The sequence below is a fragment of the Panthera tigris genome, chromosome A2 (genome assembly GCF_018350195.1).
Source record: "Panthera tigris isolate Pti1 chromosome A2, P.tigris_Pti1_mat1.1, whole genome shotgun sequence".
Classification (NCBI taxonomy): Eukaryota; Metazoa; Chordata; class Mammalia; order Carnivora; family Felidae; genus Panthera; species Panthera tigris.
This window is the reverse complement of record NC_056661.1, coordinates 63,201,006-63,215,843: the sequence shown is the minus strand read 5'-3', so window position 1 is coordinate 63,215,843 and position 14,838 is coordinate 63,201,006. Positions and strand designations below refer to the sequence as shown.

Sequence of the window (14,838 nt, the reverse complement as noted above, 5' to 3'; positions counted from 1 at the left end):
GGCTACGATTTATTAAATATTGTGAAATACCCAGTTTTCAACAACAACAACAAAAAAAACTATAACCTGTAAAATTAACAAGAAATTGTTATCCATACTCAGGGAGAAAAGCAGTCAGCAGAAACTATTCCTAGATGCCCCTAAATGCTAGATTTAGCAGAAAAAAATCTTCAATGAAGCAACTCTATGTATGTTCGAAGCACTAAAGGAAACAATGTTTAAAGAATGTTTTTTTTTAGATGACAATAGAGTTTCTGAAGTAGATTGAATTTTTAAAAAAAAAAATACCAAATGAATTTTTTTGTTGTTGAAGAGTATAAATGAAAGGAAAATTTCACTATGGGGCCCGCGGCAAACCTGGGTAGCAGAAGAAAGCATCAGTGAACTTGAAGATTATCGAATCTGAAAAGAGGGAAAAAATATTTAAAAGAAATGGGACAGAAACACAGATCTGCAGGACACCATTGTACATGCACAGAAAGTACCAGGGTGTGGAAAAGGAAAGGAAAGATAGAAAGAGCCAGAAAAAAATATTTGAATAAACAACTACCAAAATATCAACACAGTAGGTGAAATGCATTAACCTACACATACAAGAAGCGCCATGAACCTAAGGAAGGATACCCGGAGGGATGTACATCTGGACACACTGGGGTTTAACCGTGAGAGTCGGAGAGAAAAGTCCTGAGAGGCACAACCCAGGAATGACCCAGGATGTACCAGGAAGCATCAGAAGGGATGCTGGCCAGCTTCTTCTAAGAGACAACGTTGGTGAGAAGACAGAGGTGACACGATCATCTGGACAATGTGAATGAAAATCACACTTCACTAGGGTGGCTACAATCAAAAAGACAGAGTGTTGACAAGAGTCTGCACAAACCAGGAGCTTCATCATTGTTCCTGGGAATATAAGACGATGAAGCCACGTTGAAACACAATGGTGTTCTGCGATTTCTTAAAGCAGACTTACCACAAACTTACCACACGACCCAGCCATCTGACCCCTAAGACACTGTCCAAGACAGATGAAAGCATATGTCTGTACAAAGACATTTATAAGACTGCTCACAGCACCTTATACTGGAAACAATCCAAGGGGCTATTGACAGGGGAAGACCAGACAAATGAGGTCTGGCCACACAGCAAGCGAAAGAAGCCAGATACAACAGACTACACTTTTTATGATCTCGTTGGCATGAAATATCCAGAAGACACATTTGAGCTAAAGAGTCTGAGGCTTTGCATGGGGATGATCTGAAAACAAACGTTGAGAACACATTGGAAATGCCCTAAACTGGATTACGGTGACAGGTGCACAGAACTCTCATTTTCCTAAATAAAACCCCCCAAAAAACAAAAAAAATCATTGAATGGTACACTTAAAGTGGGTAAATTATAGGGTATGTAAATTACATCTCAGAAAAAAAAAAACCTGTTTTAAGAACTGGCAGTGTTTCAGGGCCCCTGGATGGCCCATTCAGTTGAACAGCTGACTTCTGCTCAGGTCATGATCCCATGGTTCATAAGTTCGAGCCCCGCTTAGGGGCTCTCTGCTGTCAGTGCAGAGCCTGCCTCGGACCCTCTGTCCCCCTCTCTCTGCCCCATCTCAACTTGTGCATGCTCTCTCTCTCTCAAACCCCCCCCCCCAAAAAAAAACTGGCAGCATTTAGTCCAGCAGTGAAAATTCAGGGACGATGGACAATAGACAAACCCTCAGGGAATAAGAGACGATTTAAAAAAAAAAACAAACAGTGCAAAGAAGGTGAGGAAGCTTCTGCTCTCACATGAAGCGACATGTGTGAACGGCGTCATCCTGTATGGAAATACGGGTTGACTTTGCTCGGACACTCACGGTCGCCACTGGCACCTATTACAGGAACAGAGTCTGAGATGGACGTGTGGCGGGATCATGCATGTAGACGTACAGCTCGCAAGAGGATTTTCACATAAACCGATGATGCCGGGGCCTTCGGCAAAGTCTACTGAGCCTCCGCACAGATCTCACACTGCCTTAGCTTCACATCTCACCTCTGGCAACAAGGGGCGGATGGCCTGCTGCGGCACAGACTTGGTGGGGGGCACCCCCCCCCAGAGCCCGGGGTCCCCATGATTCACCTGTCTGGCTAGGAATTCCCAGACTGCAAGGCCCTGGCTGCCCTTTACACGGGCCACTTCTCAAAGTTGTGTTTTCACTGAGCAGCCTTGAAGGACGAGGTATCATCTCCCCCAAACCCAGAGCTGACTTGTTCATCAGCTGCCCTCAAGAGGAGGGTCACCACGCAGGTGGCGTCCCCCACCCAATCCCTTGTGTGCAGGCATCGTCTGGGTATCAGGGGCACCAGAACCAGCGGGACCTTGCTGACAGTGAGTAATACAAATTTTCACCTCTGACCCAGGAGGCTCGTGTCCTCTGGAAACATCCAGGAACTTGGCCTGCCAACTTTGTTAGCTTGTGAGTAAGGCAGAATCTTGGCTCCTTCTCAGCTCCTGACGTTGAACTCAGGGCATGTGTTACTCACACACAGTCGAAGCCGTAAAGCCTGATCCCCATTACACCTCAGATAAATCACACTGCGCTGTCCACAAACGGGTTTGATATAACCTGAGACTCGAGGTGTTGTGTGGCTTAGCACAGTGTGGCATAAAGTAAAAACATAGGCCAAGGACTCTGAAATTTAATCAGAATATTAATTCTGTGAGGAAGAAAACAGGGGGCCAAATTCAGAAACTTGTGACGTTTTTGTTTCAGCCGAGTCTGCTGCTGGGGTTAAAGGTCTTGGGCGGGCAGGCACCGAATCCCGGCCTCCGGAGGACCAGGGCAAGAGTGTACCTGCGACAGACCACCAGGCTCGCGGTCCGGCCACGCCACCTGCCAGCTGTCGGCCTCCGTTATGTTACCAGATCCGTCTCTGTTTCAGAGTCCCAGCCTACACGTGGGGCTCACGACTCCATCCCCATCACCGCGGGGCTGTCCAGAGGCAGGGTCATGTGGGCAGCACGGGCCTGGCCCCCGCTGCTCTGCCACCTTTGCCGGCCCCCCAGCCGCGCTCCCGGATTGGCCACGAGGGCCACGGCTCACCTGTGTGAGGTCAGCACCACCGCACAGCCTTGGCGAACCTCCTGCCTAATCGCATCCCACAGGAACCGCTTCGAGCAGGGATCCATCCCAGAGCTGGGCTCGTCCTGAGGGAGAGAGCACACGGTGACGGCGCTGGGGTGCACGTCGGGACGGACAGGCCCGGCCCCGCTGGGAGGGCAGCCACAGTGCATCTGGACACAGTTGAGCCCCCCCCCGGCGGTAAGGACGGCCCCCCTCGATGCATCATCCGCCTGCACAGGGCTTCACAGCCATCCACCTCGGAAAGACACGCAAAAGCAGAAACAAGCTTTACTCACTTTGCACCAGTGGGTAAAGTGGGGTTCCTGGAAACTGGGGCTTTCTCCTTCAATGAGCACCGGAGCACTTACTCAACCGCGTTTGAGAGAGATGGCTGTGGACCGCGTGACGCATTTCTGGGCTTGTTGCGGTCAGGGAGTACTGAACACATTTTTCTTAAGAGCTTAGGGTCATCAACTTCCCCAAAGAGAGAAACGGACGGGAAGCGGACAAAAACATGGCACTGAACAGGGAGACTGCACCTGTGTTTTCTGCACGCCGGGTGATCTACGAGGGTAGTTACAAACACAAGCAAACAGAAGCTATGATCATGCCTCGCTCGGTGAGAAAGAGGATGTGTAGTTCGGCGTCTTCCTGACCCCGTGCCAGACACTTGTCTTCTCTCCCGGAGAGTGGGGGGGTGGGGGAGGGGGAGTGTGAAGGCCCTTCAGTGAATGTCTTTAACCAGATGCTCTGAGTACTACCCGACATCCCAGTCACCACATGTGCGGTGGCCATGCATGTCATGTGCACAACTTCATGGATGGCTTTCACGGAGTCCAACAGACAGGACCGTGTCAGGACCACGTGCAGATGAGGAGGCATGCGCTCAATGTGCCAGGCTGCGTGCATGCAGAGAGTTGCAGAAGCAGACTCTGGACCCCCGCAGCTGACTCCGGTCCCCAGCTTGACCCCTAGCCCAGAGTCTAGGGCAACCAAGGAGCTGAGAGCAAGGCTGTGAGAAGCAGGCGGGGGCTGTGGTGAGCCGGGGACAGGAGTCCCCATCCGAACTGAGGACACATGCCTGGCAAGGCAGAGCATGGGGACATTCTGCAGAAGGTAACAGACACCATGCCTTGTAAACGCTTCTTATATGGAAAACCTAGTTTACACCCCGCAGACCCAGGCAAGGGTTTGTATTCACTACCGGGTGTCAGAATGTGGCATTCTGCAACAGTCCTTGATTTGGACCTTGCAAAGAAGCAAACTTAGAGCAAAGAAGAAAGAAAGAAAGAAAGAAAGAAAGAAAGAAAGAAAGAAAGAAAGAAAGAAAGAAAGAAAGAAAGAAAGAAAGAAAGAGGGAGGGAGAGAGAAAGAAAGAGAGAGAGAGAGAGACGAAGGGAGGGAAGGAGGGAGGGAGAGACGAAGGGAGGGAAGGAGGGAGGGAGGGAGGGAGGGAGAAAGAAAAAGAAAGAAAGAAAGAAAGAAAGAAAGAAAGAAAGAAAGAAAGAAAGAAAGAAAGAGTCCTCCAGAAGACACCTCATTACCTAATGAGGGCCACTTTTCCAATGCGGGCCTCTTGAATCCCATTTCCATTTAATGAACGAGAACAGAAAGAAGAAAAGAATTTGTTACCCACATGTTTTGAACGCTCTCAGACTCTGTACAAGTGGGAAACCATGAGATACACATCAGTGATTCATACCCTGTCTACGGCACCCAAACAGTGGCTTTTATGTACTTCCTGCTTGAAGGATATTACTTCTAGCTAACTTTGAAATGCAAGACAATTGCCTTTATTTCTTGATCCCCCCCACCACGAATTCATGCTTTCATCTAGCCAAGCTAGAATAACTCCATTTCCCAGATTACAGACAGCCTTGTCTCAAAGCCACTGCGTACAGGCTCCACAGTCTTGCTGAACAACCTGCTGTCCCCTCCACATCCATCCTGCCCCCGATGCCCGCCATCAAGATTACCACGGATTCATGTCACTGCAGCTGGGACAATCACATATCTGCAGGTAGAAAAACACTCAAAAACAACACACTAGATGGCAAACATATATTGGTTTTCAGATTATAGGTGAATCCTGATACCATTCTAAAATACTGCTTTTAGGGGCGCCTGGGTGGCTCATTTGGTTGAGCGTCCGACTTCGGCTCAGGCCATGATCTCACAGTTCGTGGATTTGAGCCCCGCGTCGGGGTCTGTGCTGACAGTTCGGAACCTGGAGCTGATTCCAATTCTGTGTCTCCCTCTCTGTCACTCCCTTGCTCGCGCTCTGTTTCTCTCAAAAATAAATGTTAAAAAAAATTTTTTTTAATAAAATACTGCTTTTAATGGTAAATATTTATTGAACCTTCAATTAGGTCAGTAACAGGGACTCTATCAAAAGACATTTTTTTTTTTCTGTAAAATCCCAATGCTTTTTTAGATTCTGTTTGGGAAACGTTGCCTTAGGGCAAAAGAGCATATTAGTGCAGACAACCAACACTGCCGATTTGAATTTCTTTCCCAGAGGGGCTCTGAGAAGTTAAAAGCATCTTATCTGAAGATCCCCGCAGACCACTGGGATCTCCCCTACTCACCAGTAAAAGCAGGTCGGGTCTGCCCAGCAAAGCCAAGGCCGTAGACAGCTTCCGCTTGGTCCCCCCACTGTAGGTGGCCACCGGCTTGTCCACGTGGGCTTCCAGGTGTAAACGCCTCACCAGGTCCCCGGCGACCTGCAAACGAGGCACTGTCCGTGAACGCATCCCTTTTGGCCCAGGGCACCCTGCCCACCCCGGCCGGGCTCTCAGCCCTGAGTGCCCTCCCCTCCTCCCGCTGCCCCTGCCCACCTCCCACACACACCTCCCTTCACCTCCCCAGGCTGGAAGAGAAGGAGCGGGTGGGGGTGGGGGCTCTGCTGGGGCGCCTGGGGGGCATCGCAGCCTTGGCCAGAGCACGCGGGGCTGGGGCGCCAGGGATCAGAGAGGGTCAGAAGTACAGGGCCCCGATGCACAGCCACACACAGGCGAGCCGAAACCAAGACTGAGGAGGAAGTGAGGGAATAAACCAGACAGGGGGGTGGGCAGGACGGGACTTTGAGGGAGCAGAAAATTGAGAAGGGAGTTTTCACTAGTCACAGGGGCAAGAAATGCCTCCTTCCATCCTTGGAGCTGCCGGAGACGGCCCTGCGGGAGGTTGGCAAGGGGAGGGCATGATTCTCAGTGGACACTGCTGGAAGCTGCATGAGGCCAGAAGACGCGACCGTGCGCCACCCCCTGCCCCGCCCCCGCCCCCCCCCCCCCCCCCCGCCCCCCACAGGAGAGGGTTCCCACCGGAGCACGAGCACGAGCACGCAGCAGGCTCACGGCCTCCTCCCTTCCCCTCCCCGCCCCGCCCCACCCGCACCTGCCGCGCTGCTCGCGCCCCTTGCCCTCCGCGGGGTGCCGTGTGCGTACAGCCCTTCCGCTCCGACGCCTGCCAGAATTTGGGCGTGCTACATTTTGTGTTTTCGGTTCCATCCACGGGGCGGCTGCTTCCTCTGGGGGCTGGGACTGAGCAACCACTGGACTTCTAGCCCCACGCAGTTTAAAAATTTGACAAATGTGGGGGCGCCGGGGTGGCTCCGGGGGGTGAAGCGTCGGACTCTTGATTTTGGCTCAGGTCGTGATCTCACGGTCATGGGTTCAAGTCACACATCAGGCTGTGCACTGAGCGAGGAGTCTGCTTGGGATTCTCCGTCTCCCCCCCACCCCCCCAATCGCACTGTCTCTCTGTCTCTCTCAAAATAAGTAAACTTAATTTTTTTTTTTTTTAACTTGACAAATGTGTTCTACCTAACTCTGGCGACCACAGAGCCATGAACGCACTATGTCAGTTTCGCTTGCTTATGTACCACCATATAACCAAACTGGCCAAGATCATATCTTCATTCAAATCTAGGAGATGTGGGGAAAACTCTGTGTCCTCAACAACTGATGAAACATAGGATAAACTAAATAAAAGTAAAAAATAAAATAACTACATCAAATACATTTTTGAATAAATGATATGAACTACCAAATGTTATTTTTTTAATAAGTGCATAAAAGTTGGGATAATAATAATAATAGTGTCAGTGATGAAATATTGAGAATGTCTAAAAATACTGGCACAGGAGCACCTGGATGGCTCAGTCGGTGAAGCGTCAGACGTCAGCTCAGGTCATGATCTCGCGGTTTGTGGGTTCGAGCCTCATATCAGGCTCTGTGCTGACAGCTCAGAGCCTGGAGCCTGCTTCAGATTCTGTGTCTCCCTCTCTCTCTGCCCCTTCCCCACTCGTGCTCTGTCTGTCTGTCTGTCTCTCCCTCTCAAAAATGAAGTAAACATTAAAAAACATTTTTTTAAATATTGGGACAACATTGATGCCTCCCAAGGAAACCCCCCACATAAACCACTCCACAGCTTTATTTGTGCAGCCACACAATAACACCAAAAGAAATAAGAATGTCGAGGACTGGTCTAGTTAACAGTGTAAGTCAAGGGAATGCAGAGAATTTCTGAATGAGCCCGTCTAACTACGATGGCTTATTTTTCTGGAACCAGGAAACGTAGGTCCCGTTTTTCCAAGCTCACGAAGGCTAAACACTGCAGCTGACAGATCCTGGATGGCAGGGCCAGGGAAGAGTCCAGAAGATATAGAACAAATACATTGGTTCAATCCCGGGATACCCTAGGAATTGGTCAGCAAAATACCATGTCAACCCCAAAATGTATTGAGCTTAAGGATTCTCTCTCTCTGCTATTATGTATTGCTCTCGCATAGTGTTCTTTTTTTTTTAAGTTTATTTATTTGTGGGGGTGGGGGTGGAGGGAAGAACACAAGCAGAGGAGGGGCAGAAAGAGAGAAGGAGAGAGAGAATTCCAAGCAGGCTCCCCACTGACAGTGCAGAGGCCGACGTGGGGCTGGGTCTCACGAACCGTGAGCTCATGAGCTGAGCCAAAATCAAGAGCTGGACGCTTAACCGACTGAGCCCCCCAGGGGCCCCTCTCCCATAAAGTTCTAAGTTGTACTCCATTTAAGTCCAGAGTGTGCGATTCATTCATCCTATATACCCGGTGCGTGATCGTGACGCACACTTAGTACATCTTTGTAAGGATCATCTAACCCAAAATAAACTGCCCGAAGATCTGCATATGTATTAGTTCGCTTACAAGCAAAATTCTTTCCTCTACCACACTGACGGCCAAATCAAAGTTTCCTGTGACAGTAAAGATCAAACTAAGAAGGAAAAAGGGGCCCAGGATTTAGGACAGAAAGCCTTTCTTCCAACCCCACCCCCTGACTTTCCTCCAGGTCCCCCTTCCTCTTGCCGTAACTTCTAGCTCCCTCTAGGAAAACTGCGTGCGAGTGGAAGAAACTTCCAGGATAAAAGGCGTGTCATGGAGCAAACAGTAGGTGGTGAGACACAGCGGGGGGCTCCTGATAGGACCTGCGGGTGGTGTCACAGCACCGCGGCGAAGGGCTCTCTGCCCCTTCCGTCCCAAACTACGAAACCCCAGGCCTCATCCCCATCAGCACCGGGGTTTGGCAGTTTGGGTATCACAATAACCCTTAAATTATCATCCCCGTTTGTCTAGCATGCCAGAACATGTCAAACCTGTCTCCTGGATCCTTTTGCTATAACCCGATGTATTTTTTAAACATCAGGTTCATTGAATTCAGGTTCAAATATGATCCCTGTCCAAAAACAAACCTAAGAGGTGTGTGGACAATGGGGAGAAACTGAAAACCGTCACACCAAGCCTCAATTTGAGCCAAATGAGGACAGCCTCTCTTTCCCATCTAATGGAACTTCTGGAAGTTTGCAGGGGGAGGAAGGGGGACTATACGCAGAAGATCCAAGAGTGGGCTACATGTGAGCTGGGACCCTGGGATGCAGACCAGCCTGGGTGCCGAGGCGGGGGGGGGAGGGGGGGGAGGCAGGGGTGGGAGGGGTGCAGTGGGCTCTCAGGAGGGGCTTCCCGCAGGCACAAGGGGGCCGCTGGAATCACAGTGGACACAACTGTGGCTGCCCAGGTTACCGTGAAGGTGGACGTCAGCCCGGGGGAGAGAACCGAGGTGAGCGGCAGACAGGCCAGGAAAAGATCAACACCCCGGCTGGGAGTCCGGGAGGTGAGGACCCCCCTGGGGGCAGCTCCAGCCCTGAGGAAGATGTGTAAAGGAAGCCCCTTGGGCTAAGGGGCCACAAGGTCACTCCACACAATTGTCACTTCCTTAGCTAGCAAGGGGCATAGAAAGGAAAACCCAGCCATTCAGGGAACAAGAAATTCCGTCATCTTCGACAAGCAGCCGGCATGTTACTCAGAATCAGGATAGCGTCTTAATCAGGAACCCGTACTCTGGGGGCACCCGGGGGGCTCTGTCAGTTGAGCATCTGACTCTTTTTTTTTTTAATTTTTTTTCTTCATTTATTTTTGAGAGAGAGAGAGAGATAGAGACAGAGAGCGAGGAGAGGAGGGGCAGAGAGAGAGGGAGACACAGCATCCGAAGCAGGATCCAGGCTCGGAGCTGTCAGCACAGAGCCCCACGCGGGGCTCAAACCCACAAACCGTGAGATCATGACCTGAGCCGAAGTCGGACGCTCAACTGACTGACTCTTGATTTTGGCTCAGGTCATGATCTCAAGGCTCATGAGTTCGAGCCCTCTGTGCTGACAGTGGGGAGCCTGCTGGGGATTCTCTCTTTCCCTCTGCCCCTCCCTCTTTCAAAATAAATAAACAAACTTAAAAAAAAAATAAAAAACAAAAGGACACTTACTCTGGAGCTGGTTTCTATGATTTCAAAAGAAAACCCCTCCCCATTGTAGCCATTCTAGCTGAGGCGGGTCTCGGCTACCTGCCTCTCGGCTTCCCCATTTGCAACCTTTCTACCTCATATGGCTGCTGTGAAATACTTAAAATAAATACTGAAGTGGTGGCTAAAAGTCTTGTTTTCTGTTATTTAACAATAATCCCTCCTGGTGACAGGTGCGTTAGAACGGGGACGCTTGCTCTAGATTTCCCTCATTTCTAAAGTCTATAGGAGAGGGAAGGTTGCCATAAAGGGAGCCACGTCCTCCGGGAACACGTGCTGACATCTTGGAAAGCTCGGGGCAAGCAGCAATCCTCTCTCGCGGTTTCGGGAAGGAAGCGAAGACAGTTCCTCATCGGCCACCGTTACGGTAACTTCTCTCTGTGGAGGGGGCTCAGGAAGAGGAGTCTGGAAGACTGCCGACACTCAGGAGGGAATCGCCCCGCATGACGGGCAGCACCAGGCCTCACTCTATTGGCAAGAACTTTTCCAAGCGTGCATTTCCCCCGGGACGGCAAAGGGGCCAGCTTGTGACGTTGGCCAAGCATCTACCTCTTCAATCAAACACGAACCCGGGGGAGCTGACAGAGACAAACGCCTTTTAAAGACTGAGCTCTGATGAATCCCAGATCTCAACAGTTGTACAGATGAGCGGGCCGCCAGGGGCGGCCCGTCGTCCTTGCTTCCTGACGGTGGCAGGTGGGTGAAGGGACCCGGGTCCTCGAGGACCAGGAGGGCTTCTGCTTTACTTGCTCTTAACTTACAGAGCATCGGTAAGAGAAGAAGGCTGAAGAAGATGACACAACAGCGCTCTAGTGAATTTTCATGGACCAGGGAAGGTGAGGCTGTTAGTTTTGTCTCCTGTGAATTCTGGGACGCTCCCTCCCTGCAGAATCACGTTGCAAATGCACCACAAAAGCCGCTTACTTCTGCTCCTTGTTCAGAATCTGGGAATGCAAGGAGCATTCCAGAATCCCTGCAAGGGGCAGGAAAAGGAAAACTGCGCCTCAAGCACCTGCCGTTCCAGCGGCTTCCGCCTGGCACGTCCTCTGAGCTGTCGATCAAGGCTGTCAGCTAGGCTTGGTTGACCACTGCACAGAGGCCTCCTGCATTCTCGGGGCTGCGTCCACCCCCTCCTCCCACAGAGACGGAGGAAGGGGGTGATCTGCAGTCTCTGGCACTTCTCCATCCTCTGGAGCCCACCCGGGAAGGAGTCAGGCTGGCAGGTGTCAGCCCGCTCACCAGGAAGTCCTCCTCCTGACGTCCCAGTCCCCCCCACCCCACTGGCCTTCTTTCTATACAGTCTGCACCCTTCTCTGTAAGCCCCGGCAGCAGGTCTATGAGCTCTGTTCCCGAATGAAAACAACAGTCCAGGAAACTTGAAAGGCACTTGGAGAGGAGACAAAGTTGCAAATGATGTCACCCTTAACCCCAAGTGACTTCTGCACTCAGATCTCTATTTTCAATACGTAACTGAAAACAACACAACCATCGTGACTGCGTTTCCTTCCGTGTCATCAGATTGGAAACATCTTTCAGGTACGTTTATCATTTATCTATCGGGTCAGAGAGCTGTGCTGGGACCAGAGGTGTTAGCCGAGCATAGCTCAGCGGGAGGCTTTCCTGGAAAACCTCAGGGAGACTTACCTGAGAAATGCAGGAGTTGGGAACCCCGCGGAGCGTACAGTAATAACAGAGGTGTTCCCAACCAGTCAGGAACTCGTCCAGGGCGTCCTGCTGCGGACAGTAGCCCATGCGAACACCTGCGGCGCCCGCCAAAGACAGATCCACGGTCTCTCTGCAACGAGAAACAGCAGCACAGTCCAGAAAATTCGGCTCCCCAGACACACATCCTCCAGTTCTCCAACTGGTTCATCAAAGAGAAGCTCACTGCAGTTCATACAATGCAACTAATCAATTTAGCATAAATGGTTCGATGAATGAGTAGCAACCCACGTGTCCAGGCGTGGCTCTGAGGCCACGACTGCTTTTTATGTTAAAAAAAATAATAATACAGAAAGCACAGAGCTCTGTAGGAGGCATACGGCATGCTTAATAAATGGCTATCATAACAATTATTTCCCCACCAAAACAATTTATGAGAATTCCTAATGGATTGGGGGCGCCTGTGTGGCTCAGTTGGTTAAGCGTCCGACTTTGGCTCAGGTCATGATCTCGAGGTTCGTGAGTTCAAGCCCCGTGTCGGGCTCTGTGCTGACAGCTCGGAGCCTGGAGCCTGCTTCCGATTCTGTGTCTCCCTCCCTCTCTTCCCCTCCCCTGCTTGTGCGCTCTCTCTCTCTCTAGGTCCAAAATAAATAAACATTAAAAAATTAAAAAAAAAAAACAATTGCTAATGAATCAATGGCTAAACTATCATTCAGATTCAGGTTTTTAAAAAGTACATTTTTAGCATAGCCTATCCATCTCTCATTGAACATACGAGAAAATACTGCAAATGAAAACCCGGGGTCCCAGAGGAAACTCTGTACCCACAAATCGGTCACTCCTCATTCCACTGTCCCCCCAGCCCCTGGCTTTTCGTTCCTGTGGATTTGCCTGGTGGGTAGTTTATAAAACTGAACAATGCAATATATGACTTTCGCATGAAGCTTCAGAGGCTCACCCACGTTACAGCACAAATCTGTACTTCATTCTACTTCCTTTTACTGGTAGAAATGTACACAGCAGTTATTAAAAGAAAAAAAAATCACCACCACCCTTTTATGGCTGCTAAAATGGAAGCCCGCGTGTCACTGCGGGCCCGGAGTTCACTAAAGGGCCAGTTCCAATAACTCCACCTTACGCTTGTCAGTCTACCATTTTTCTCATTCTGTGACCATTAGGTGGAAAGATAGAAGAACCATACAAAAAAGGAAGAGGAGAAAAAATAAGATTACAACATAAAAGGAAGAGGGAGGGAATTTTTTTCTAATTTATAGAGTTCCAATTTTGTTTTTTTAACGTTTATGTTTTGAGAGAGAAACAGATCACGAGCTGAGTGGAGGCAGAGAGAGAGGGAGACTCAGAATCCGAAAGAGGCCCCAAGCTCTGAGCTGTCAGCACAGAGCCCGACGCGGGGCTCAAACCCACGGACCGTGAGATCATGACCTGAGCCGAAGTCGGATGCTTAACTGACTGAGCCACCCAGGCGCCCCTATTCCATTCTTTAGATGCACCCCAGTTTGTTTATTCATTCACTTACTGAAGCGTACCTCTGTTGCTTCCAAATTTTGACAACTATTGATAACACTACTGTAAGCATTAGCCTACAGGGTTTTTGGGTTGTTTGGTTTTTTTTGTGTGTGTGTGCACATAAGTTCTCAAATCATCTCAATAAATACCTAGGAGGAGGATTGCTTCAGGCTATCGTAAGACTATGCTTTAGGTTTGCGAGAAACTCACAAACCGTCCTGGGTAGTGGCTGTACCACGAGCATTTCCAATATAGCTTCACTTCGTCCCCAGCTTCTGGCACTGACAGAGTCTAAGATTTCTGGCACTCTAATAGACGTGTATATATTGCTTAAATTTGAAATTCCCCAGTGACATGTGACACTGCACGTCTCTTCATGTGCCATCTGTATCTTTAGCGAGGTATCCATTCACACCTTTTGACCATATTCTAATCGGGTTGTTTATTTTTCTATTGTTGGGTTCTTTGTATCTTTTGGATACAAGTCTTGTATCAGATGCGTGCTTTGCAAATATTCTCTGCCCATCTGGGATTTGTGTTTTCACGCCCTTAGAAGTGTTCTGCCCTGAGCAGATTTTGTTTTTATTTTAATGGAGTCCAATTTAGTCTTTGAGTCATGCGTTAATTAGAAGTGCGCTGTTTAATCCCTGAATATCTGGGGATTTTCCAGCTGCCTTTCTGTTATTTCTAGCTTAATGCTAATGTCATCCGAGAAAGCATTTTGCATGACTTGTACTGTCACATTTCTAAGGAGCCCCGAACGTGGTCCATCTTGATGAACCATCCATGTGAGCCCAAACAGACCGCATACACTGCTGTTGTTGCACAACATATCCTATAGACGTCTTCGGACCCAGCTGACTAATGTGCCCGTTAGTTCAACTGTATCCTGACTCATTTTCTACCTGATGGACCTGTCAGTCCCTCAAAGGGGAGCACTGATGTCCCCCATTTCTCTGGGTCCACCACCCTGTCTTCGCAGATTCTGACACGCCGGGGTGGGGCTTACACACATCCGGGTCTGGAGAACTGACTCCTTTATCATTATGCAATATCCCACTTTATTCCTAACAACTTCTTTTTGCCCTTTGTCTTGCTCTGAAATTCACGGGGACACTCCAGCTTTCTATGCATTCATGTCAGCACAGCGTATCTTTCTTTTCCCTGTTGCCTTTAATCCATCCGGGTCTTTACATTTAAAGTGGATTCTTTTAGAAAACATATAGTTGGGTCTTGTCTCTTCATCCACTCTGGTAGTTTCTGTCAATTGGTGCATTTACACCAGTACATTTACAGTGACATTTGGCACACTTGGATTATAGTAACAATTTTCTATTTGTTCTCCTTGTTTCTCACTCTTTTTCTTCCTTATCTGCTTTTAGTTGAACATTGTATACGACTTCATTTTCTCTCCTTTCCTGGACTATGTTGTATTTCTTTTTAAAAATTTGTATTGGTTGTTCTGTGGTTCACGAGATACATTTATAACTGTTTCAAGTCCCCTTGCAAATAAAAATGACCTGGGAGTACCTATTTTTTCTTTTGAAAGAGAGAGAGAGGAGTGGAGGGAGAGGGGCAGAGGGAGAAAGAGAGACAATCTTAAGAAGGTTCCATCCTCAGCACAGAGCCCAACAAGGGGCTCAATCCCACAACCCCGGGATCATGACTCGAGCTGAAATGAAGAGTCGAACACTCAACCCACGGAGTGACTGGGATGCCCCAGTGGAAG

The 14,838-nt window shown here is 49.4% G+C and overlaps 1 protein-coding gene across 1 annotated transcript in view; it reads right to left on the bottom strand.

Moving 5' to 3' along the window:
• The window catches only part of ABCA13 (ATP binding cassette subfamily A member 13), a 366,745-nt gene that overhangs the window by 33,662 nt on the left and 318,245 nt on the right, over nt 1–14,838 (bottom strand). The window contains exons 55-57 of the mRNA XM_042977198.1: nt 11,565–11,715; nt 5,689–5,823; nt 3,080–3,183 (exon numbers count right to left, since the gene is read on the bottom strand). Coding sequence (XP_042833132.1) covers nt 3,080–3,183; nt 5,689–5,823; nt 11,565–11,715 — 390 coding nt within the window. The remainder of the gene's footprint in view (nt 1–3,079; nt 3,184–5,688; nt 5,824–11,564; nt 11,716–14,838) is intronic.